Raw genomic sequence first — 25,811 nt, 5'->3', positions numbered from 1 at the left:
TGAAACCACCTTAGGCAGAAACTGAGGACGCGTCCGCAGTTCTGCCCTGTCCGAATGGAAAATCAGATATGGGCTTTTATACGATAAAGCCGCCAATTCTGACACTCTCCTGGCTGAAGCCAGGGCCAGTAGCATGGTTACTTTCCATGTAAGATATTTCAAATCCACCGATTTGAGTGGCTCAAACCAATGGGATTTGAGAAAATCCAAAACTACATTAAGATCCCACGGAGCCACTGGGGGCACAACCGGGGGCTGTATATGTAGTACTCCTTTTACAAAAGTCTGGACTTCAGGAACTGAAGCCAATTCTTTCTGGAAGAAAATCGACAGGGCCGAAATTTGAACCTTAATGGACCCTAATTTGAGGCCCATAGACAATCCTTTTTGCAGGAAATGTAGGAATCGACCCAGTTGAAATTCCTCCGTCGGGGCCTTCCTGGCCTCACACCACGCAACATATTTTCTCCAAATGCGGTGATAATGTTGTGCAGTCACCTCCTTCCTGGCTTTTACCAGGGTAGGGATGACCTCTTCCGGAATGCCTTTTTCCCTTAGAATTCGGCGTTCAACCGCCATGCCGTCAAACGCAGCCGCGGTAAGTCTTGGAATAGACACGGTCCCTGCTGAAGCAGGTCCCGTCTTAGAGGTAGAGGCCACGGATCTTCCGTGAGCATCTCCTGAAGTTCCGGGTACCAAGTTCTTCTTGGCCAATCCGGAGCCACGAGTATCGTTCTTACTCCCCTTTGCCGTATAATTCTCAGTACTTTTGGTATGAGAGGCAGAGGAGGAAACACATACACTGACTGGAACACCCACGGTGTTACCAGAGCGTCCACAGCTATTGCCTGAGGGTCTCTTGACCTGGCGCAATACCTGTCCAGTTTTTTGTTGAGGCGGGACGCCATCATATCCACCTTTGGGTTTTTCCCAACGGTTCACAATCATGTGAAAGACTGCTGGATGAAGTCCCCACTCTCCCGGGTGTAGATCGTGTCTGCTGAGGAAGTCCGCTTCCCAGTTGTCCACTCCCGGAATGAACACTGCTGACAGTGCTATCACATGATCTTCCGCCCAGCGAAGAATCCTTGCAGCTTCTGCCATTGCCCTCCTGCTTCTTGTGCCGCCCTGTCTGTTTACGTGGGCGACTGCCGTGATGTTGTCCGACTGGATCAACACCGGCTGACCCTGAAGCAGGGGTTTTGCCAGGCTTAGAGCATTGTAAATCGCTCTTAGCTCCAGTATATTTATGTGAAGAGACATCTCCAGGCTTGACCACACTCCCTGGAAGTTTCTTCCCTGTGTGACCGCTCCCCAGCCTCTCAGACTGGCATCCGTGGTCACCAGGACCCAGTCCTGTATGCCGAATCTGCGGCCCTCTAACAGATGAGCACTCTGCAACCACCACAGAAGAGACACCCTTGTCCGTGGAGACAAAGTTATCCGCTGATGCATCTGCAGATGCGATCCGGACCATTTGTCCAGCAGATCCCACTGAAAAGTTCGTGCGTGGAATCTGCCGAATGGAATCGCTTCGTAAGAAGCCACCATTTTCCCAGGACTCTTGTGCATTGATGCACAGACACTTTTCCTGGTTTTAGGAGGTTCCTGACAAGTTCGGATAACTCCCTGGCTTTCTCCTCCGGAAGAAACACCTTTTTCTGAACCGTGTCCAGAATCATTCCCAGGAACAGCAGACGTGTCGTCGGGGTCAATTGAGATTTTGGAAAATTCAGAATCCACCCGTGCTGTTGCAGCACTACTTGGGTTAGTGCTACTACGTCCCCCAGCTGTTCCCTGGACCTTGCCCTTATCAGGAGATCGTCCAAGTAAGGGATAATTAATACGCCTTTTCTTCGCAGAAGAAACATAATTTCGGCCATTACCTTGGTAAAGACCCGAGGTGCCTTGGACAATCCAAACGGCAGCGTCTGAAACTGATAATGACAGTTTTGCACCACGAACCTGAGGTACCCTTGATGTGAAGGGCAAATTGGGACATGCAGGTAAGCATCCTTGATGTCCAGGGACACCATAAAGTCCCCTTCTTCCAGATTCGCTATCACTGCTCTGAGTGACTCCATCTTGAACTTGAATTTTTGTATGTACAGGTTCAAAGATTTCAGATTTAGAATAGGTCTTACCGAGCCGTCCGGCTTCGGTACCACAAATAGTGTGGAATAATACCCCTTTCCCTGTTGTAGGAGGGGTACCTTGACTATCACCTGCTGAGAATACAGCTTGTGAATGGCTTCCAATACCGTCGCCCTGTTTGAGGGAGACGTTGGCAGAGCAGACTTTAGGAACCGGCGAGGGGGAGACTTCTCGAATTCCAACCTGTAACCCTGAGATACTACCTGCAGGATCCAGGGGTCCACCTGTGAGTGAGCCCACTGTGCGCTGAAATTCTTGAGTCGACCCCCCACCGCCCCTGAGTCCGCTTGTAAAGCCCCAACGTCATGCTGAGGGCTTTGCAGAAGCCGGGGGAGGGCTTCTGCTCCTGGGAGGGAGCTGCTTGGTGCACTCTTACCCTTTCCTTTGCCTCGGGGCAGATATGACTGTCCTTTTGCCCGCTTGTTCTTATAGGAACGAAAGGACTGCGGCTGAAAAGACGGTGTCTTTTTCTGTTGGGAGGGGACCTGAGGTAAAAAGGTGGATTTCCCGGCTGTTGCCGTTGCCACCAAATCCGATAGACCGACCCCAAATAATTCCTCCCCTTTATACGGCAATACTTCCATATGCCGTTTGGAATCCGCATCACCTGACCACTGTCGCGTCCATAAACTTCTTCTGGCAGATATGGACATCGCACTTACTCTCGATGCCAGAGTGCAAATATCCCTCTGAGCATCTCGCATATAAAGAAAAGCATCCTTTAAGTGCTCTATAGTCAATAAAATACTGTCCCTATCCAGGGTATCAATATTTTCAGTCAGGGAATCCGACCAAACCACCCCAGCACTGCACATCCATGCAGAGGCGATGGCTGGTCGCAGTATAACACCAGTATGAGTGTATATACTTTTCAGGGTAGTTTCCAGCCTCCTATCAGCTGGATCCTTGAGGGCGGCCGTTTCAGGAGACGGTAACGCCACTTGTTTTGATAAGCGTGTGAGTGCCTTATCCACCCTAGGGGGTGTTTCCCAGCGCGCCCTAACCTCTGGCGGGAAAGGATATAATGCCAATAACTTCTTTGAAATTAGCAGTTTTCTATCGGGGTTAACCCACGCTTCATCACACACTTCATTCAATTCCTCTGATTCAGGAAAAACTACAGGTAGTTTTTTCAGACCCCACATAATACCCCTTTTTGTGGTACTTGCAGTATCAGAGATATGCAAAGCCTCCTTCATTGCCGTGATCATATAACGTGTGGCCCTACTGGAAAATACGTTTGTTTCTTCACCGTCGACACTAGATTCGGTGTCCGTGTCTGGGTCTGTGTCGACCGACTGAGGTAAAGGGCGTTTTACAGCCCCTGACGGTGTCTGAGACGCCTGGACAGGTACTAACTGGTTTGCCGGCCGTCTCATGTCGTCAACTGATTTTTGTAACGTGCTGACATTATCACGTAATTCCATAAACAAAGCCATCCATTCCGGTGTCGACTCCCTAGGGGGTGACATCACCATTACCGGCAATTGCTCCGCCTCCACACCAACATCGTCCTCATACATGTCGACACACACGTACCGACACACAGCAGACACACAGGGAATGCTCTTATCGAAGACAGGACCCCACTAGCCCTTTGGGGAGACAGAGGGAGAGTTTGCCAGCACACACCCAAGCGCTATAAATATATAGGAACAACCCTACAGAAGTGTTGTTTCCTTTATAGCAGCTTAATATATCAATATCGCCAAAAAAGTGCCCCCCCTCTCTGTTTTTTTACCCTGTTTCTGTAGTGCAGTGCAGGGGAGAGTCCTGGGAGCCTTCCTCGCAGCGGAGCTGTGCAGGAAAATGGCGCTGTGTGCTGAGGAGATAGGCCCCGCCCCCTATTTCGGCGGGCTCTTCTCCCGGTGTTTGTGAGACCTGGCAGGGGTTAAATACATCCATATAGCCCCAGGGGCTATATGTGATGTATTTTTAGCCAGAACAAGGTATTATCATTGCTGCCCAGGGCGCCCCCCCCCCAGCGCCCTGCACCCTCAGTGACCGCTGGTGTGAAGTGTGCTGACAACAATGGCGCACAGCTGCAGTGCTGTGCGCTACCTTATGAAGACTGAAAAGTCTTCTGCCGCCGGTTTCTGGACCTCTTCACTTTTCGGCATCTGCAAGGGGGTCGGCGGCGCGGCTCCGGGACCGGACTCCATGGCTGGGCCTGTGTTCGATCCCTCTGGAGCTAATGGTGTCCAGTAGCCTAAGAAGTCAATCCATCCTGCACGCAGGTGAGTTCACTTCTTCTCCCCTAAGTCCCTCGTTGCAGTGAGCCTGTTGCCAGCAGGACTCACTGAAAATAAAAAACCTAATAACTTTTTCTAAGCAGCTCTTTAGGAGAGCCACCTAGATTGCACCCTGCTCGGACGGGCACAAAAACCTAACTGAGGCTTGGAGGAGGGTCATAGGGGGAGGAGCCAGCGCACACCACCTAGTCCTAAAGCTTTTATTTTTGTGCCCTGTCTCCTGCGGAGCCGCTAATCCCCATGGTCCTGACGGAATCCCCAGCATCCACTAGGACGTCAGAGAAAAGTAAATAAATAAAACCTGCCACCTGACCTACGTAGCTTAAAGATACAGAGGAAGAGGAACACACATTATACACCTTCCAGTATGTGTCTTTAATAACCCTTTTCTACCAAAACACCAGTTCTAACCTGGGTAATTAAACACGGTTCAGGCTGTGTCACAAGGGCTTGAAACCCTGTTCACACTGCAGGCTAGCTCCGGGTTATTGCCAGGTCTTCCCTCTACCACAGGGATGGGGAACCTTCGGCCCTCCAGCTGTTGCTGAACTACACATACCAGCATGCCCAACAACAGTTTTGAAATTTGGTCATGCTAAAACGGTTGCAGGGCATGCTGTGATGTGTAGTTCAACAACAGCTGGAGGGACAAAGGTTCCCCATCTCTACTCTACCAGAACTTGTAGAGGACATATTCAAGCACAGGTGAACCATCTCTCTGTATGCTTTTAGCATTAGCCGGGTCTGATGAGCTGGGTCATACCATTCACACAGCAGGCTACCCAGATAGTACCAGGATCAATCCTAGCAGCTACAAGGAGTCGGATTCCCTGATATTTTGATATTACTCTTTCCCACCAAAGTTCTACCTGGGTTGCCCTGGCTATAACCCAGGTTATAAGTTTGAGGGGAAAAGGGGTCCCTACATAACTTGGAGGTGAACGAACACACTGCAAGAGCTGCTATAATGAAGTGTGTGTGTGTGTGTGTGTGTGTGTGTGTGTGTGTGTGTGTGTGTAGGTGGGCAATGACGACAATAAACAAGCATAATATAATTTGGTCATATATTCTTTATGACATGCTGATTAACAGCACCTTTAGTAAACAAGTCACTTTTAAATAAAATTTAGAACACCTTTAAGTTTAATTTACCAAGCTAATTTTCACGTTCAATAAATTCGCTTGGCTACAGAAATTGCCCCTGGGCAGCAATAAAGCAGAAGGTAAGCAGAACCCCAAACTTCCTTTTTTTTTACCTGGAGATGGTGTCGTTAATAACTGTCCAGCAAAGTTAAGCAATTAAAGGATGCACCTGACTGGACAGGTGATGCAGCCAGACTAAGCTCGCAAGAGCAGGACCTTCTTTCCTCATGCGTCTTTCCTTTTCTTACTTAACCTATCTTATACTCCATACTCCCTTTGATGGCACTTAACCCCTGGTTTTCCATACCTGTCCTATATTGTCTTGAACTGTAAGTGCTGTTTTCTTCTTTGCTCATTTGATTATGCACTGTGTAATGGGCACTGTGGAACCCTTGATGCTCCATATAAATAAAGGATAATAATATTAATCAGGTAATGCCTTTGCTTGTACAATTTGATTATATTTATGCATTTCTGGTTGCACAGACTCCTGGGAGGGGCGAATTGCCAAAGCAGACATCGATGGCTCTGACAGTTTTAAAACGACAATAGGATGAAATGTTAAAAACAAGCTTCTTTGCCATTTATTCCTATTGCCATTTATTTCTACCCCCTGAATTCCCCGTAACCGAGGTGTTCCATTAGTGACAGTAGAGTCATCAACTCTGAACTACAGTCCTACACAATTTGAAGACCATAATTCCAAGGTGATGGACATTATGATTGCTAGAAGTAAATAGAGAATTACAGTGATAAGCTCTGGAATATGTTCTGCCTTCCTAATGCATGACCGTGACTCCCATGGTAGACCATCTACATATCATATCTTCTGTGCAGAACAAACTGGTGAAGTTACAGGGCCAAGGAATGCCAAGGGACAAACTGTCGTATAAGTATTTTAACAATTAGAAGTCATCATTTACAATGTGAGCAGGGCTGTTCCCAAGTGGGGAGAATCAGTCTTACAGTAAGTAATGTAGAAAACATAGGGTAGAGATCAGTCCTCAGGTTGTGGATCTAGGATATAAGTATTCCCTGTTCACAACTCATGACCTAGTTTCTAAAAATCCACATGAGATGACCTGGGAAAGTGACATGGGTAAGACCCATAGGATTGTACGATTCAAACAAGTGCTTTTCTTTTACACAGACTGGAAGACTAATTAGCCATAGGCTGTGTACTCTCCTGGGTATAGTGCCCGGAAGAGCAAGCAGTAATGAGCATTAACTGGAGCCTCAAGGCTGCTCATGCATCTGTAACGGAATAGCTCTGGGCATTTTACCCAGGAGAACAGAATGAGCAACTTAACCGCTGGCTAATTGAATGTGCCCTATAGTGTGGGCAAGGCTACATTAAATATTTTCTAACATTTCCAATTTGTGCCAAAAGTTGAGTGCCCATATTTTAAAAGAAATTCACTTGAACACAAGATCACTAAAGTCCAAACACAATGTTCTATTCTCTCCATATGCAACTAGGTTCACTAACACAGAAAAACTGTTTACATGCCATAAAATGTTGTGTCAGACCCTGAACCACCGCTGCTTTCTTACATAATAGAACCAGACACATCAACAAATTAAAACACAAAGGTGTCAATTCAATTTGGATTAAATAGCGCCAGGAGGGAGCTCCCAGAGCTATTCAAATCAACGCAAAGCTGTCCCCGACTAAAGGATTTCTTCTTGCACTCCTCCGGGGGTGCGAGTAGAAGTCCGACAAAACTAGGTCCGCAATGCTGTTTTGTGACCTAGCACCACGCAAACGGGTGGTCTTCATGTGACTGGCGGTCAGCAGACCGACGGTCACATGACCTCCCCCAAAATCCCACCCCCTCACTATCCCAACGGTCGGCATGCCGACCAACAGGGACTAATTCCACTCGTGGGTGTCCATGACACCCATTGAGTGGAAATAGAACCTGTGGCGACCGCAGGTCGCCACCAAGCCCGCAGCGTGGTGAGCCCGTAAGGGGCTTGCTGCATTTGCCCCTCCCCGCGTCGGTATGCCTACCAGCAGTCAGCCATACCACACCCCACGCAAACAGCATCGCAACTAGGCAGCTTAGTCAGAGATTGCCGTTCTCGCAACTAAACATCCTGTTTAGTCAGGGAGTACAGGTATTCTCCGACTTAGCATTGCCCTGAATTGAATAGCTCCGGCAGTTCCCTCCTGCGCTATTCAATCCATGCAGAATTGAATTGCCCGAATGTTATCTTTCTCCATTGAAGAAAACTGCAGGACACAGCCACCTCACTACAATAGATTATAGCTTTATAGTTTTGATTACAATAGCAATAGGGCGACTACTTACCCCACATTCTATTACCCTATTTTCCACAGTTCACCTTCTACCTCTTCCCATTGCCTTTACTTCCCACTAATTTATCCCTCCAATGGGTTTGTCAATTTCCTCTTAAATAACTTGCTCTTATGATTAGTTAATGCATTAATGTGATTATGTTATGCTTTAATCGCGTGGCTGAAGGTCTCCATTAATATATTATTTTACAAAATGAAGTATGAATAGTACTTGAGAAGAATTATCGCATACAGTGTTCTGCCCAAGCATTATTTTTCGGTTGGTCCACCTGGAAAAAAATCCTCTGCCACCCAACACCGGCACTCTCCCCTCCTGGAACACTAACGCATCTGAAAGTGGTGCTAACTGCTTTTCAATACATAGACAGATGGGTGCTGTCCGAGCAATATGATGGATGGATGAGTGCAGTGATAGTAGTATGACATGCCTGAGGGTAGGGGTGCAGTCAGAAGAGAATGACAGGCTCCGGTGGGGGTGCGGTTAGAGCAGTATGAAAGATGGGGATGGGGGGTTGGTGCCAGAGCAGTAGGACACGCCTGTGGGTAGGGGTGCAATTAGTCAAGTATAACGGAGCAGTGGTTGTCTTCTGGAAGTGGTCAGTTGGTAAAAGTTTGATCTTTGCAGTTGTAAAAATTGTTTGCTTTCGGGGAAAACAGGATTTTAATACCTACCGGTAAATCCTTTTCTTGTAGTCCATAAGGGTTATTGGGGACACAGTAGTACGATGGGTATAGATGGAGTCCAAAGGAGCCAGTGCACTTTAAATTTCTTCCCCTGGGTGTGCTGGCTCCTTCCCTCTATGCCCCCTCCCACAGGCAGTTACAGGTAAAATAGTGCCTGAAGGAGATATGACATACATGAGAGAAGGAACATAATAAGTGTGGTGAGATTTACACACCATAACATAACCGGACCAGCAACGGCTGGCAACATATCAGCAACAGCGGAACAGGTAACACAGAACAAAGAACCTACAGAAAGTCACCGCACTTAGGCGGGCGCCCAATATCCCTTATGGACTACGAGAAAAGGATTTACCGGTAGGTATTAAAATCCTACTTTCTCTTGCATCCATAAGGGATATTGGGGACACATTAGTACGATGAAAATGTCCCAAAGCTTCCAGAACGGGCGGGAATGTGCGGAGATGTCTGCAGCACCCCCCTGCCCAAACTGGGAATGCTCTTTGGCCAGGGTATCAAACTTGTAGAACTTCACAATGGTGTTCTTCAACGACCAGGTAGCAGCTTGGCATAGTTGCAGGGCCGAGACTTCACAGGCAGTCGCCCAGGAAGAGCCCACCGATCTTGTAGAGTGGGCCTTCAGAGACTTAGGAACAGGTAAGGCTGCCGACACATAGGCCTGTTGGATAGTAAGTCGAATCCAACGAGCAATGGACTGCTTTGAAGCAGGGCAACTCTTCTGTGCATCAGAGCATGAACAAGGAATCTGTCTTTCTGATCCGAGCCGTCCTCTTGACATAGATTTTCAAGGCTCGCACTGCATCCAATGCCTCCAGAGGGGCAGAAGTGCCCGAACTGGACGGAACCACAATAGGTTGATTCAAATGAAACGCAGAGACCACCTTCGGCAGGAACTGCTGTCTAGTCCTGAGCTCCACTCTGTCCTCGTAAAACACCAAGTATGGACTTTTACACAATAAGACCCCCAATTCCAAGACACGTCTAGCAGAAGCCAGGGCCAGTAACATCACCATCTTCCACGTGAGATACTTGCCTTCCACCGTCAGAGGTTCAAACCAGGAGGACTGCAGAAAACGTAACACCACATCCAAATACCAAGGTGCCGTAGGTAGCACAAACAGAGGTTTTATGTGAAGCACCCCTTGTAAGAAGGTCTGAACTTCTGCCAATAGAGCCAACTTCTTCTGGAAGAAAGCGGAAAGAGCTGAAATCTGGACCTTAATGGATCCCAGTCGTAAGCCTTTATCCACTCCAGTTTGCAGGAAACGAAGGAATCTTCCCAAGAGGAAGTCTGCAGATGGATATGTGCGTTCCTCGCACCAGGAGACATATCTCTGTCAGATATGATGATAGTGTTTTGACGTCACAGGTTTTCTGGCTTGCACCATAGTGGCAATTACCTTTTTGGAAAGCCCTTTGTGAGCTAGGCTGTTCCGCTCAACCTCCATGCCATCAACGAAGTCGTCATAAGTCCGGGTAGACGAACGGTCCTTGCTGAAGAAGATCCCTTCTTAGTGGCCGCGTATCACACTCTTCGGGGCCAATCAGGATTGCTTGTACTCCTTGATGCCTGATCCTCTTGAGCACCTTTGGGATCAATGGAATCGGAGGAAATGGGTAGACCAGCTGGTAAGGCCAAGGCGATGTCAGTGCATCCACCACGCTCGCCTGAGGGTCTCTGGTCTGCACGCAATTGCAGCGAAGCTTCTTGAGGCGAGACGCCATCATGTCGATCTGTGGGTGTCGATGATCTGTTGAAACACCTGAGGGTGGAGTCCCAACTCCCCCGGGTGGAGATCGTGGCCACTCAGGAAGTCCGCTTCCCAGTTGTCCAATCCCGGAATGAAGATTGCGGACAGTGCTCTTGCCTTTTTTTCCGCGCAGAGTATCCTTGACACTTCTCGCACGCAGGCCCTTCTGCTTTTTGTCCCTCCTTGCCGATTGATGTACGCCACGGCATATTGCCGTGTCGAAACGGGTACGTGTGCGATGTGAAAGGTCCTTTGCCGATTTAGCGGGTCGTCTGACCCTGTAATTCAACCCGGTAAAAAAATAAGAATTTACTCACCGGTAATTCTATTTCTCGTAGTCCGTAGTGGATGCTGGGACTCCGTAAGGACCATGGGGAATAGCGGCTCCGCAGGAGACTGGGCACAACTATAAAGAAAGCTTTAGACTACTGGTGTGCACTGGCTCCTCCCACTATGACCCTCTTCCAGACTTCAGTTAGGATACTGTGCCCAGAAGAGCTGACACAATAAGGAAGGATTTTGAATCCCGGGTAAGACTCATACCAGCCACACCGTATAACTCGTGATACAATACCCAGTTAACAGTATGATAACAACTGAGCCTCTCAACAGATGGCTCAACAATAACCCTTTAGTTAAACAATAACTATATACAAGTATTACAGACAATCCGCACTTGGGATGGGTGCCCAGCATCCACTACGGACTACGAGAAATAGAATTACCGGTGAGTAAATTCTTATTTTCTCTGACGTCCTAAGTGGATGCTGGGACTCCGCAAGGACCATGGGGATTATACCAAAGCTCCCAAACGGGCGGGAGAGTGCGGATGACTCTGCAGCACCGAATGGGCAAACTCTAGGTCCTCCTCAGCCAGGGTGTCAAACTTGTAGAATTTTGCAAATGTGTTTGACCCCGACCAAGTAGCTGCTCGGCAAAGTTGTAGAGCCGAGACCCCTCGGGCAGCCGCCCAAGAAGAGCCCACCTTCCTCGTGGAATGGGCTTTCACTGATTTAGGATGCGGCAGTCCAGCCGCAGAATGTGCAAGCTGTATCGTACTACAGATCCAGCGAGCAATAGTCTGCTTTGAAGCAGGTGCACCCAACTTGTTGGGCGCATACAGGATAAATAGCGAGAGTCTTTCTGACTCCAGCTGTCCTGGAAACATAGACTTTCAGGGCCCTGACTACGTCCAACAACTTGGAAGCCTCCAAGTCGTTAGTAGCCGCAGGCACCACGATAGGTTGGTTCAGATGAAAAGCTGATACCACTTTAGGGAGAAATGGAAAATCAGATAAGGGCTTTTACATGACAAAGCCGCCAATTCTGATACACGTCTGGCCGAAGCCAAGGCCAACAACATGACCACTTTCCACGTGAGATATTTCAAATCCACGGTTTTTAGTGGCTCAAACCAATGTGACTTTAGGAAATCCAACACCACGTTGAGATCCCAAGGTGCCACTGGAGGCACAAAAAGGGGCTGAATATGCAGCACTCCCTTAACAAAAGTCTGAACTTCAGGTAGTGAAGCCAGTTCTCTCAGGAAGAAAATCTATAGAGCCGAAATTTGGACTTTAATGGAACCCAATTTTAGGCCCATAGTCACCCCTGACTGTAGGAAGTGCAGAAATCGACCTAGCTGAAATTCCTCCGTTGGGGCCTTCCTGGCCTCACACCACGCAACGTATTTTCGCCAAATGCGGTGATAATGGTTTGCGGTAACTTCTTTCCTAGCTTTAATCAGCGTAGGAATGACTTCCTCCGGAATGCCCTTTTCCTTCAGGATCCGGTGTTCAACCGCCATGCCGTCAAACGCAGCCGCGGTAAGTCCTGGAACAGACAGGGCCCTTGCTGTAGCAGGTCCTGTCTGAGCGGCAGAGGCCATGGGTCCTCTGAGATCATTTCTTGAAGTTCCGGGTACCAAGCTCTTCTTGGCCAATCCGGAACAATGTGTATAGTTCTTACTCCTCTTCTCCTTATTATCCTCAGTACCTTTGGTATGAGAGGAAGAGGAGGGAACACATAAACCGACCGGTACACCCACGGTGTCACTAGAGCGTCCACAGCTATCGCCTGAGGGTCTCTCGACCTGGCGCAATATCTTTCTAGCTTTTTGTTTAGGCGGGACGCCATCATGTCCACCTGTGGCCTTTCCCAACGGTTTACAATCATTTGGAAGACTTCTGGATGAAGTCCCCACTCTCCCGGGTGGAGGTCGTGCCTGCTGAGGAAGTCTGCTTCCCAGTTGTCCACTCCCGGAATGAAGACTGCTGACAGTGCTAACACGTGATTTTCCGCCCATCGGAGAATCCTTGTGGCTTCTGCCATCGCCGTCCTGCTTCTCGTGCCGCCCTGTCGGTTTACATGGGCGACCGCCGTGATGTTGTCTGACTGGATCAGTACCGGCTGGTTTTGAAGCAGGGGTTTTGCCTGACTTAGGGCATTGTAAATGGCCCTTAGTTCCAGAATATTTATGTGCAGGGAAGTCTCCTGGATTGACCATAGTCCTTGGAAGTTTCTTCCCTGTGTGACTGCCCCCCAGCCTCGAAGGCTGGCATCCGTGGTCACCAGGACCCAGTCCTGTATGCCGAATCTGCAGCTCTCTTGAAGATGAGCACTCTGCAGCCACCACAGCAGAGACACCCTTGTCCTTGGAGACAGGGTTATCAGCCGATGCATCTGAAGATGCGATCCGGACAACTTGTCCAACAGGTCCCACTGAAAGGTTCTTGCATGGAACCTGCCGAATGGAATTGCTTCGTAGAAAGCTACCATCTTTCCCAGGATCCGCGTGCAGTGATGCACCGACACCTGTTTTGGTTTTAGGAGGCCTCTGACTAGAGATGACAGCTCCTTGGCCTTCTCCTCCGGGAGAAACACTTTTTTCTGTTCTGTGTCCAGAACCATCCCCAGGAACAGTAGACGTGTCGTAGGGACCAGCTGTGACTTTGGAATATTTAGAATCCAGCCGTGCTGTTGTAGCACCTCCCGAGATAGTGCTACCCCGACCAACAACTGCTCCCTGGACCTCGCCTTTATCAGGAGATCGTCCAAGTACGGGATAATTAAAACTCCCTTCTTTCGAAGGAGTATCATCATTTCGGCCATTACCTTGGTAAAGACCCTCGGAGCCGTGGATAGACCGAACGGCAACGTCTGGAATTGGTAATGACAATCCTGTACCACAAATCTGAGGTACTCCTGGTGAGGATGGTAAATGGGGACATGCAGGTAAGCATCCTTGATGTCCAGTGATACCATGTAATCCCCCTCGTCCAGGCTTGCAATAACCGCCCTGAGCGATTCCATCTTGAACTTTAATTTTTTTATATATGTGTTTAAGGATTTCAAATTTAAAATGGGTCTCACCGAACCGTCCGGTTTCGGTACCACAAACATTGTGGAATAGTAACCCCGTCCTTGTTGAAGTAGGGGCACCTTTACTATCACCTGTTGTGAATACAGCTTGTGAATTGCCTGTAACACTGCCTCCCTGCCTGAGGGAGTGGTTGGTAAGGCAGATTTGAGGAAACGGCGGGGGGAGACGTCTCGAATTCCAGCTTGTACTCCTGAGATACTATTTGAAAGATCCAGGGATCCACCCGTGAGCGAGCCCACTGATTGCTGAAATATTTGAGACGGGCCCCCACCGTACCTGGCTCCGCCTGTGGAGCCCCAGCGTCATGCTGTGGACTTAGAGGAAGCGGGGGAGGACTTTTGCTCATGGGAACTGGCTGTATGCTGCAGCTTTTTCCCCCTACCTCTGCCTCTGGGCAGAAAGGACGCGCCCTTAACCCGCTTGCCCCTATTGGGCCGAAAGGACTGTACCTGATAATACGGTGCTTTCTTTGGCTGTGAGGGAACATGGGGTAAAAATGTAGACTTCCCAGCTGTTGCTGTGGAAATGAGGTCCGAGAGACCATCCCCGAACAACTCCTCACCCTTATAAGGCAGAACTTCCATGTGCCTTTTGGAATCTGCATCTCCTGTCCACTGCCGAATCCATAACCCTCTCCTGGCAGAAATGGACATTGCACTAATTTTGGATGCCAGCCGGCAAATATCCCTCTGTGTATCCCTCATGTATAAAAGTGCGTCTTTAATATGCTCTACGGTTAGCAATATAGTGTCCCTGTCTAGGGTATCAATATTTTCCGACAGGGAATCTGACCACGCAGCTGCAGCACTGCACATCCATGCTGACGCAATAGCTGGCCTCAGTATAACACCTGTGTGTGTATATATAGACTTCAGGATAGCCTCCTGCTTTCTATCAGCAGATTCCTTCAGGGCGGCCGTATCCGGAGACGGTAGTGCCACCTTCTTTGACAAGCGTGTGAGCGCTTTATCCACCCTAGGGGATGTTTCCCAGCGTGACCTATCCTCTGGCGGGAAAGGGTACGCCATTAGTAACCTCTTAGAAATTACCAGTTTCTTATCAGGAGAAGCCCACGCTTCTTCACACACGTCATTTAACTCCTCAGATGGAGGAAAAGCTACTGGTAGTTTTTTCTCTCCAAACATAATACCCTTTTCTGTGGTACCGGGGGTAACATCAGAACTGTGCAACACATTTTTCATTGCCTCAATCATGTAACGTGTGGCCCTATTGGAAGTTACATTAGTCTCATCGTCGTCGACACTGGAATCAGTATCCGTGTCGACATCTGTGTCTGCCATCTGAGGTAGCGGGCGTTTTAGAGCCCCTGATGGCTTTTGAGACGCCTGGGCAGGCACAGGCTGAGAAGCCGGCTGTCCCATAGTAGGTATGTCGTCAAACCTTTTATGCAAGGAGTCGACAGGGTGGCGTAATTCCTTCCACAGAACCATCCACTCAGGTGTCGACCCCGCAGGGGGTGACATCACATTTACAGGCATTTGCTCCGCCTCCACATAAGCCTCCTCATCAAACATGTCGACACAGCCGTACCGACACACCGCATACACACAGGTAATGCTCTGACAGAGGACAGGACCCCACAAAGCCCTTTGGGAAGACAGAGAGAGAGTATGCCAGCACACACCAGAGCGCTATATACTACAGGGACTAACTGAATTATATCCCCTTATAGCTGATATATATATATATATATATATATATATATACACACTGCGCCTAAATTAAGTGCCCCCCCCTCTCTTTTTTACCCTTCTGTAGCTTGTAGACTGCAGGGGAGAGCCAGGGAGCTTCCTTCCAGCGGAGCTGTGAGGGAAAAATGGCGCCAGTGTGCTGAGGGAGTTAGCCCCGCCCCTTTTTCGGTGGACTTCTCCCGCGTTTTTGAAACTCTGGCAGGGGTATTAATTTACACCTATATAGCCTCTGGGACTATATATGGTGTATATTTGCCAGCCAAGGTGTGTAATATTGCCCTCAGGGCGCCCCCCCCCCCAGCGCCCTGCACCCATCAGTGACCGGAGTGTGAGGTTTACATGAGGAGCAATGGCGCACAGCTGCAGTGCTGTGCGCTACCTTGGTGAAGACCGAAGTCCTCTGCCGCCGATTTTCCGGAACACTTCTTGCTTCTGGCTCTGTAAGGGGGCCGGCGGCGCGGCTCCGGGATCGAACATCAAGGTCGGGTCCTGCGGTCGATCCCTCTGGAGCTAATGGTGTCCAGTAGCCTAAGAAGCCCAAACTACCACCTGTTAGGTAGGTTCGCTTCTTCTCCCCTTAGTCCCTCGCTGCAGTGAGTCTGTTGCCAGCAGATCTCACTGTAAAATAAAAAAACTAAAATATACTTTCTTTCTAGGAACTCAGGAGAGCCCCTAGTGTGCATCCAGCTCAGCCGGGCACAAGATTCTAACTGAAGTCTGGAGGAGGGTCATAGTGGGAGGAGCCAGTGCACACCAGTAGTCTAAAGCTTTCTTTATAGTTGTGCCCAGTCTCCTGCGGAGCCGCTATTCCCCATGGTCCTTACGAAGTCCCAGCATCCACTTAGGACGTCAGAGAAAGAAGGGTTATTACCGGTTTGATTACCGGGTCAGGCGCAGTGTGAATGGGAGCCGTTCCGATGCGACGCGGCTCCCATTCACAGTATAGGCAGAGGCGGCGCAGGAGATGAGCTCATCTCCCGACGCCGCATCCACCCCCGCTCCTGCTGCGCCCTCCGCTGCTATGGCAACCGACCGGGTATATTGCCGGGTCGGAAAGCCAGCAACGGAGCGCAAATGCCGGATCCCACCCGGTAAGTACACGTTTTTCTTACCGGGTAGGATCCGGCATTTGCGATGTGAAAGCAGCATTAGACTCGTATCCGTCGTGAGGAGTACCCAATCCTGAATCCCGAAGTGCCGACCTTCCAGTAGATTGGAAGACTGTAGCCACCACAGTTGAGAAATCCTGGCCTGGGGTGACAGCTGAATCATCCGGTGCATCTGGAGATGGGAACCCGACCATTTGTTCAGGATGTCCAATCAGAATGGTCTGGCATGGAGCCTTCCATACTGTATCGCCTCGTACGAGGCCACCATCTTTCCCAACAATTTTAAGCAAAGATGAATGGACATTCGAGCAGGTCGGAGAACCATGCAAACCATTTCCTTTATCCTCTGGGAGGAATACTCGCTGTGCTACAGTATCCAGTAGCATACCCAGAAACAGGAGCCACTGAAACGGGTCCAAGTGGGACTTCTGGAGATTTAGGATCTACCCGTGGTGAGACAGAAGTTGTATTGTGCGATCTATATAGAGCAGGAGAAGCTCCCGAGAATTCGCTTTTATCAGGAGATCATCCAGGTAAAGGACAACGTTGACCCCCTGGACCCTAGTGTTCACGCTAGGCAGTTTTAGCAGGGCGCCGCGCCCTGCCCGATTTTTTAAGGGCATAACCCGCCCTGCCCTTTCTGCGGCGCCTTGCTAAAACTGACGCCCACTTCCTGCCCTCACAACGTGTAAAGATGCCGCGCGTGAGGGCGCACTTGGGGGAAGCCCAGTACCTCTGTAGGTGCTGGGCACGCCCCCAACAGTGACGCCGCCGACCGCCCATGCCCTCTTTTTACGTCTGCGGGCTGAACCACCCACTTTTATTACCCGCAATGACCCCACCCCCTTTTCGCCACGTGTGCACACTAGTGCCCCTCTAGGTCCGGCGCCCTGCCCGGATTCTAGAGTGAACACTAGGACCCTGAGTTGAAACATAATTTCCGACATCACCTTCGTGAACACCCTCTGAGCAGTTGGCAGGCCGAAGGGCAACACCAGCACCAGGCGCTGGTTTTAAAAATACGGGGGATCCCCTGTCCATTTTCCCCCCGGATTTTTAGAACCAGGACCGGCTTGAAGAGCCCGAGGCTGGTTATGCTTTGGAGGGGGGACCCCACGCCATTTTTTTCCGGGATTTTACCATTCCATCTATAAAAAAATAATAATATATATATATTTTTTTTTTAAATATAGATAAATAATACTCGTGCCTCCCAAAAAGACAAACCAAGTACCTAATCCCTTCTAATATAAATAGATATGCTATTACCAATAAAAAAAACATGTTTTAATTTTTTTTTTATTAGATTCACCCACCAAAGTGTGGCGGATTGAAAATGACGAATTTACTGTCTAAAAGCACTGTTATCGAATTTCCAAACTTCAATTTAATATACTTTTGGCGAATTGCCGCATTTGTACCATTGCAGAAAATAAGAATTTACTTACCGATAATTCTATTTCTCGTAGTCCGTAGTGGATGCTGGGGACTCCGTCAGGACCATGGGGAATAGCGGCTCCGCAGGAGACAGGGCACAAAAAGTAAGCTTTTAGGATCACATGGTGTGTACTGGCTCCTCCCCCTATGACCCTCCTCCAAGCCTCAGTTAGGTACTGTGCCCGGACGAGCGTACACAATAAGGAAGGATATTGAACCCCGGGTAAGACTCATACCAGCCACACCAATCACACCGTATAACTTGTGATCTGAACCCAGTTAACAGTATGACAAACGTAGGAGCCTCTGAACAGACGGCTCACAACAAATAACAACCCGATTTTTTTGTAACAATAACTATGTACAAGTATTGCAGACAATCCGCACTTGGGATGGGCGCCCAGCATCCACTACGGACTACGAGAAATAGAATTATCGGTAAGTAAATTCTTATTTTCTCTAACGTCCTAAGTGGATGCTGGGGACTCCGTCAGGACCATGGGGATTATACCAAAGCTCCCAAACGGGCGGGAGAGTGCGGATGACTCTGCAGCACCGAATGAGAGAACTCAAGGTCCTCCTCAGCCAGGGTATCAAATTTGTAGAATTTTGCAAACGTGTTTGCCCCTGACCAAGTAGCAGCTCGGCAGAGTTGTAATGCCGAGACTCCCCGGGCAGCCGCCCAGGATGAGCCCACTTTCCTTGTGGAATGGGCCTTGACAGATTTAGGTTGTGGCAAGCCTGCCACAGAATGTGCAAGTTGAATTGTGCTACAAATCCAACGAGCAATCGTCTGCTTAGAAGCAGGAGCACCCATCTTGTTGGGTGCATACAATATAAGCAGTGAGTCAGACTTTCTGACTCCAGCCGTTCTTGAAATATATATTTTCAATGCCCGGACCACGTCCAACAACTTGGAATCCTCCAACTCGTTAGTAGCCGCAGGCACCACAATAGGCTGGTTCAGGTGAAACGCTGACACCACCTTAGGCAGAAAATGAGGACGCGTCCGCAGTTCTGCCCTGTCCGTATGGAAAATCAGATATGGGCTCTTATATGATAAAGCCGCCAATTCTGATACTCTCCTGGCTGAAGCCAGGGCCAGTAGCATGGTTACTTTCCATGTAAGATACTTCATCTCCACCGATTTGAGCGGCTCAAACCAATGGGATTTTAGAAAATCCAAGACTACATTAAGATCCCACGGTGCCACTGGGGGCACAACCGGGGGCTGTATATGTAGTACTCCTTTTACAAAAGTCTGGACTTCAGGAACTGAAGCCAATTCTTTCTGGAAGAAAATCGACAGGGCCGAAATTTGAACCTTAATGGACCCCAATTTGAGGCCCATAGACAATCCTGTTTGCAGGAAATGTAGGAATCGACCCAGTTGAAATTCCTCCGTGGGGGCCTTCCTGGCCTCACACCACGCAACATATTTCCTCCAAATGCGGTGATAATGTTGTGCAGTCACCTCCTTCCTGGCCTTTACCAGTGTAGGAATGACCTCTTCCGGAATGCCTTTTTCCTTTAGAATTCGGCGTTCAACCGCCATGCCGTCAAACGCAGCCGCGGTAAGTCTTGGAATAGACACGGTCCCTGCTGAAGCAGGTCCCGTCTTAGAGGTAGAGGCCACGGATCCTCCGTGAGCATCTCTTGAAGTTCCGGGTACCAAGTTCTTCTTGGCCAATCCGGAGCCACTAGTATCGTTCTTACTCCCTTTTGCCGTATAATTCTCAGTACTTTTGGTATGAGAGGCAGAGGAGGGAACACATACACTGACTGGAACACCCACGGTGTTACCAGAGCGTCCACAGCTATTGCCTGAGGATCTCTTGACCTGGCGCAATACCTGTCCAGTTTTTTGTTGAGGCGGGACGCCATCATATCCACCATTGGTTTTTCCCAACGGTTCACAATCATGTGGAAGACTTCTGGATGAAGTCCCCACTCTCCCGGGTGTAGATCGTGTCTGCTGAGGAAGTCTGCTTCCCAGTTGTCCACTCCCGGAATGAATACTGCTGACAGTGCTATCACATGATCTTCCGCCCAGCGAAGAATCCTTGCAGCTTCTGCCATTGCTGTCCTGCTTCTTGTGCCGCCCTGTCTGTTTACGTGGGCGACTGCCGTGATGTTGTCCGACTGGATCAACACCGGCTGACCCTGAAGCAGGGGTTTTGCCAGACTTAGAGCATTGTAAATCGCTCTTAGCTCCAGTATATTTATGTGAAGAGACATCTCCAGGCTTGACCATACTCCCTGGAAGTTTCTTCCTTGTGTGACCGCTCCCCAGCCTCTCAGACTGGCATCCGTGGTCACCAGGACCCAGTCCTGTATGCCGAATCTGCGGCCCTCTAACAGATGAGCACTCTGCAACCACCACAGAAGAGACACCCTTGTCCGTGGCGATAAGGTTATCCGCTGATGCATCTGCAGATGCGATCCGGACCATTTGTCCAGCAGATCCCACTGAAAAGTTCGTGCGTGGAATCTGCGGAATGGAATCGCTTCGTAAGAAGCCACCATCTTTCCCAGGACTCTTGTGCATTGATGCACAGACACTGTCCCTGGTTTTAGGAGGTTCCTGACAAGTTCGGATAACTCCCTGGCTTTCTCCTCCGGAAGAAACACCTTTTTCTGAACCGTGTCCAGAATCATTCCCAGGAACAGCAGACGTGTCGTCGGGGTCAACTGAGATTTTGGAAAATTCAGAATCCACCCGTGTTGTTGCAGCACTAGTTGGGTTAGTGCTACTCCGTCTTCCAGCTGTTCTCTGGATCTTGCCCTTATCAGGAGATCGTCCAAGTAAGGGATAATTAATACGCCTCTTCTTCGTAGAAGGATCATCATTTCGGCCATTACCTTGGTAAAGACCCGAGGTGCCGTGGACAATCCAAACGGCAGCGTCTGAAACTGATAATGACAGTTTTGCACCACGAACCTGAGGTACCCTTGATGTGAAGGGCAAATTGGGACATGCAGGTAAGCGTCCTTTATGTCCAGGGACACCATAAAGTCCCCTTCTTCCAGATTCGCTATCACTGCTCTGAGTGACTCCATCTTGAACTTGAATTTTTGTATGTACAGGTTCAAAGATTTGAGATTTAGAATAGGTCTTACCGAGCCGTCCGGCTTCGGTACCACAAATAGCGTGGAGTAATACCCCTTTCCCTGTTGTAGGAGGGGTACCTTGACTATCACCTGCTGAGCAAACAGCTTGTGAATGGCTTCCAATACCGTCGCCCTGTCCGAGGGAGACGTTGGCAAAGCAGACTTCAGGAACCGGCGAGGGGGAGACTTCTCGAATTCCAACCTGTAACCCTGAGATACTATCTGTAGAATCCAGGGGTCCACCTGTGAGCAAGCCCACTGTGCGCTGAAATTCTTGAGTCGACCCCCCACCGTTCCTGAGTCCGCTTGTAAGGCCCCAGCGTCATGCTGAGGGCTTTGCAGAACCCTGGGAGGGCTTCTGTTCCTGGGCAGGGGCTGTTCTTATAGGAACGAAAGGACTGCGGCTGAAAAGACGGTGTCTTTTTCTGTTGGGAGGGGGTCTGAGGTAAAAAAGTGGATTTTCCGGCAGTTGCCGTAGCCACCAGATCCGATAGACCGACGCCAAATAATTCCTCCCCTTTATACGGCAATACTTCCATATGTCGTTTGGAATCCGCATCACCTGACCACTGTCGCGTCCATAAACTCCTTCTGGCAGATATGGACATCGCATTTACTCTCGATGCCAGAGTGCAAATCTCTCTCTGCGCATCTCGCATATAAAGGAAAGCATCCTTTAATTGCTCTATAGTCAATAAAATACTGTCCCTATCCAGGGTATCAATATTTTCAGTCAGGGAATCCAACCAGACGACCCCAGCACTGCACATCCAGGCTGAGGCGATGGCTGGTCGCAGTATAACACCAGTATGAGTGTATATACTTTTCAGGGTAGTTTCCAGCCTCCTATCAGCTGGATCCTTGAGGGCGGCCGTATCAGGAGACGGTAACGCCACTTGTTTCGATAAGCGTGTGAGCGCCTTATCCACCCTAGGGGGTGTTTCCCAGCGCGCCCTAACCTCTGGCGGGAAAGGGTATAATGCTAATAACTTTTTTGAAATTAGCATTTTTCTATCTGGGTTAACCCACGCTTCATCACATACATCATTTAATTCCTCTGATTCAGGAAAAACTACAGGTAGTTTTTTCACCCCCCACATAATACCCCTTTTTGTGGTACTTGTAGTATCAGAGATATGCAAAGCCTCCTTCATTGCCGTGATCATATAACGTGTGGCCCTACTTGAAAATACGTTTGTTTCATCACCGTCGACACTAGATTCAGTGTCTGTGTCGACCGACTGAGGTAAAGGGCGCTTTACAGCCCCTGACGGTGTCCGAGACGCCTGGGCAGGTACTAACTGGTTTGCCGGCCGTCTCATGTCGTCAACTGATTTTTGTAATGTGCTGACATTATCACGTAATTCCATAAACAAAGCCATCCATTCCGGTGTCGACTCCCTGGGGGGTGACATCACCATTATCGGCAATTGCTCTGCCTCCACGCCAACATCGTCCTCATACATGTCGACACACACGTACCGACACACAGCAGACACACAGGGAATGCTCTTATCGAAGACAGGACCCCACTAGCCCTTTGGGGAGACAGAGGGAGAGTTTGCCAGCACACACCCAAGCGCTATAATATATATGGGAACAACCCTATATAAGTGTTGTTCCTTATAGCCGCTTAAATATATAAAAATATCGCCAAAATATGCCCCCCCTCTCTGTTTTACCCTGTTTCTGTAGTGCAGGGGAGAGTCCTGGGAGCCTTCCTCACAGCGGAGCTGAGCAGGAAAATGGCGCTGTGTGCTGAGGAGAATAAGCCCCGCCCCCTATTCCGGCGGGCTTTTCTCCCGGAGTTTTAGACATTTGGCATGGGTTAAATACATACATATAGCCTTAATGGCTATATGTGATGTATTCTTTTGCCATAAAAGGTATTATATATTGCTGCCCAGGGCGCCCCCAGCAGCGCCCTGCACCCTCCGTGACCGTCTGGTGTGAAGTGTGTGACAACAATGGCGCACAGCTGCAGTGCTGTGCGCTACCTTCATGAAGACTGAAGAGCCTTCTGCCGCCTGTTTCCGGACCTTCAATCTTCAGCATCTGTAAGGGGGGTCGGCGGCGCGGCTCCGGGACGAACCCCAGGGTGAGACCTGTGTTCCGACTCCCTCTGGAGCTAATGGTGTCCAGTAGCCTAAGAATCCAATCCATCCTGCACGCAGGTGAGTTGAAATTCTCTCCCCTAAGTCCCTCGATGCAGTGAGCCTGTTGCCAGCAGGACTCACTGAAAATAAAAAACCTAAAAAACTTTTTCTAAGCAGCTCTTTAGGAGAGCCACCTAGATTGCACCCTGCTCGGACGGGCACAAAAACCTAACTGAGGCTTGGAGGAGGGTCATAGGGGGAGGAGCCAGTACACACCATGTGATCCTAAAAGCTTACTTTTTGTGCCCTGTCTCCTGCGGAGCCGCTATTCCCCATGGTCCTGACGGAGTCCCCAGCATCCACTTAGGACGTTAGAGAAATGTCGAATTTGACAAATGTCGAATTTCAAAAAGTCGAATTTTGAAAGTCCGTTTTTTTGACGGAAAGTACTGAATTGCATTGTCGAATATTTTTTTTTGCCGAAAAAGTCCCGTTTCGACAATTTCGGGAATTCGACCGCAATTGCATATACCCCTTAGTGGTTGATGTAGCAAGTAGTGAAAAAAGTGGAGAAGTTGCCCAAAGCAGCCAATCAACTTTGAGGTAGCATTTATCAGTTGCATGCTTTAAAATGATATGTTAAGCTGACTTGTTGCTAGGGGCAACTTCTCAACTCCTTTCACTGCTTGATTTACAATCACTGATTACCTTTGAGATACAGTATATTACATGAGCAGCCATAAGGAGCGTATATATTTAATGGACACATACCATAGGCACTACAACGATGGAAAAGCAGCACCTTTAATTTTCTTCCCAGTTGTAAGTTAATGGTGGGCAAATTATATACAAGACGTGATACTGTAGTTCATATACTGCAGGGGAAAACCATCTGAATTCTGACACATTAAAACTGGTGCCCTATAATAATGTGTATGTAAAACACAGAAGTATCAAGTAACCTAAAGATACGACACTCCGGCTGCTGTGGATACATCCCAGAATGCACTGCCTGTTTAAGCATGCTATGATAAAGCTGTGGCGGGGCATGTTGGGATGTGTAGTTCTGCAGCAGTTGGGAGTGCCAGAGGTTGACTACCCCTGAAATAAACCCGCACACCTAGGCAACCATTAAGTATACCTTAGACATCAGGGGAATTCAACACGAGGTCCACCCTCCAGTTCATGACAATATCCCACCCAATAGCAGCATGTGGAATACCCCTGATATACATAATGCCTGTATGAATACAATGCTTTTATGCACCTAGCTAACCTGTGTATATACATTATATACTATTATGTGTAATATATATCATAACTATGCACCTGTGCACCCAGGTAACCCATAAGCATTCTATACACATTATCCATGTATGTTGCATGCAGGAATACCATGCAACCTCTGCACCTGTGTCATGCAGGAATACCATACAACCTCTGCACCTGTGTCCAGTGGCCTATGGGTATTCTCCTATACATCACACACATATAGCGTGTGCAGGTGCCCTGTGTGGACCCAATCTATAAGATCTGCACCGGGACACATCACTCGGCAGCCTGGGGGCCGCCAGCAGAGGCAACGCAAGGACACGGGCCACTTAGCTCCCCGGATGGGGCGCGCTGGCGGCACCATGGCGGGTCGCAGCGGCGGTGGAGCCTGCTAATGACGTCACGACATCTCCCCCTCCCCCGCATACTCACAACGGCATGGTGACCTCACTCCTCCCGCCGCCCGCGGTCCCTGGGCATGAGGAAGCCGGCGGACACCCGAAGCACACCCGGCTCTGAGGACAACAATGAGCGGCCGGAACCTGCCGCCTAAACGCTTCCCGTCTGCCCCAACATGGCGCCCGCCGCTACCACAGCAACGTCCCGGAATACGTCAACGTAGCTGCGTCAATGCGCACGCCACGCCCCGTGTTCCCCTGCGGCATGACGGGAGATGTAGTCCTGGCCTTAGCTCCAAGCAGCAGTCATTGCATTGCGGTATATTTCTTTGTGGGAGTCACGCTGCTGCTGGGGCTGGCTGAGCATGTTATGTGGGAGGCAGCTGTGGCCCTGGCAGATAATTATATGCCGCCTCAGTCGTATGGGTCTCTTTGGGTACATGCTAGAACGATCTCGACACAATATATATATTTTTTGTGGCCAAATTTGAGCGTTCAGTGTGTACCAGCAATTGCGTGCTCCTGCGTGTTACGTATGATATCTGCCGGTCGACCATGCTTCACGGCCAGACATGTATGATGCCATGCTGCCGAATGCATCATGGTATCCTACATTGCGCTGTCCCCTGCATCGTGCAAGCGCGTGCGCACTTGCCAATGCAGGGTCCCGTCGCCCGTCGAATCGGCCTAGTACACATCGTTCTTATGTTTACCCACCTGGATACACACCTGCACGACCGCCAACTGTGCCGATTGTCGAGGCGATTTCACTTTGCCCCGGTACCATAGCAGATTGCTGGTATACATTACACAAAATCTCGTTCAGTTTGCATCAGGTCGCACACAATATCTTCTGATTGGCCGTGCAGCACGGCCAACCAGAATGTGTGGCATGCGTCCTGCGGGAGCGCGCCATCGGGCATACACATTAGATAGTATGCACAATATGTTGTTCCGATATGGCAA

At 49.3% G+C, this 25,811-nt stretch overlaps 1 protein-coding gene across 1 annotated transcript in view; it reads right to left on the bottom strand.

The window, feature by feature from the left end:
* The window catches only part of PAPOLA (poly(A) polymerase alpha), a 146,284-nt gene extending 121,189 nt beyond the window's left edge, over nucleotides 1-25,095 (bottom strand). Inside the window, exon 1 of the mRNA XM_063947539.1 lies at nucleotides 24,880-25,095. Within this exon, the coding sequence (XP_063803609.1) occupies nucleotides 24,880-24,887 (8 nt within the window). The 5' untranslated portion in view covers nucleotides 24,888-25,095. The remainder of the gene's footprint in view (nucleotides 1-24,879) is intronic.
* Nucleotides 25,096-25,811: the final 716 nt, after the last annotated feature.

Source organism: Pseudophryne corroboree, chromosome 12, assembly GCF_028390025.1.
Source record: "Pseudophryne corroboree isolate aPseCor3 chromosome 12, aPseCor3.hap2, whole genome shotgun sequence".
Classification (NCBI taxonomy): Eukaryota; Metazoa; Chordata; class Amphibia; order Anura; family Myobatrachidae; genus Pseudophryne; species Pseudophryne corroboree.
The sequence above is the reverse complement of the archived record's forward strand: the minus strand, read 5'-3'. Positions and strand labels throughout refer to the sequence as shown.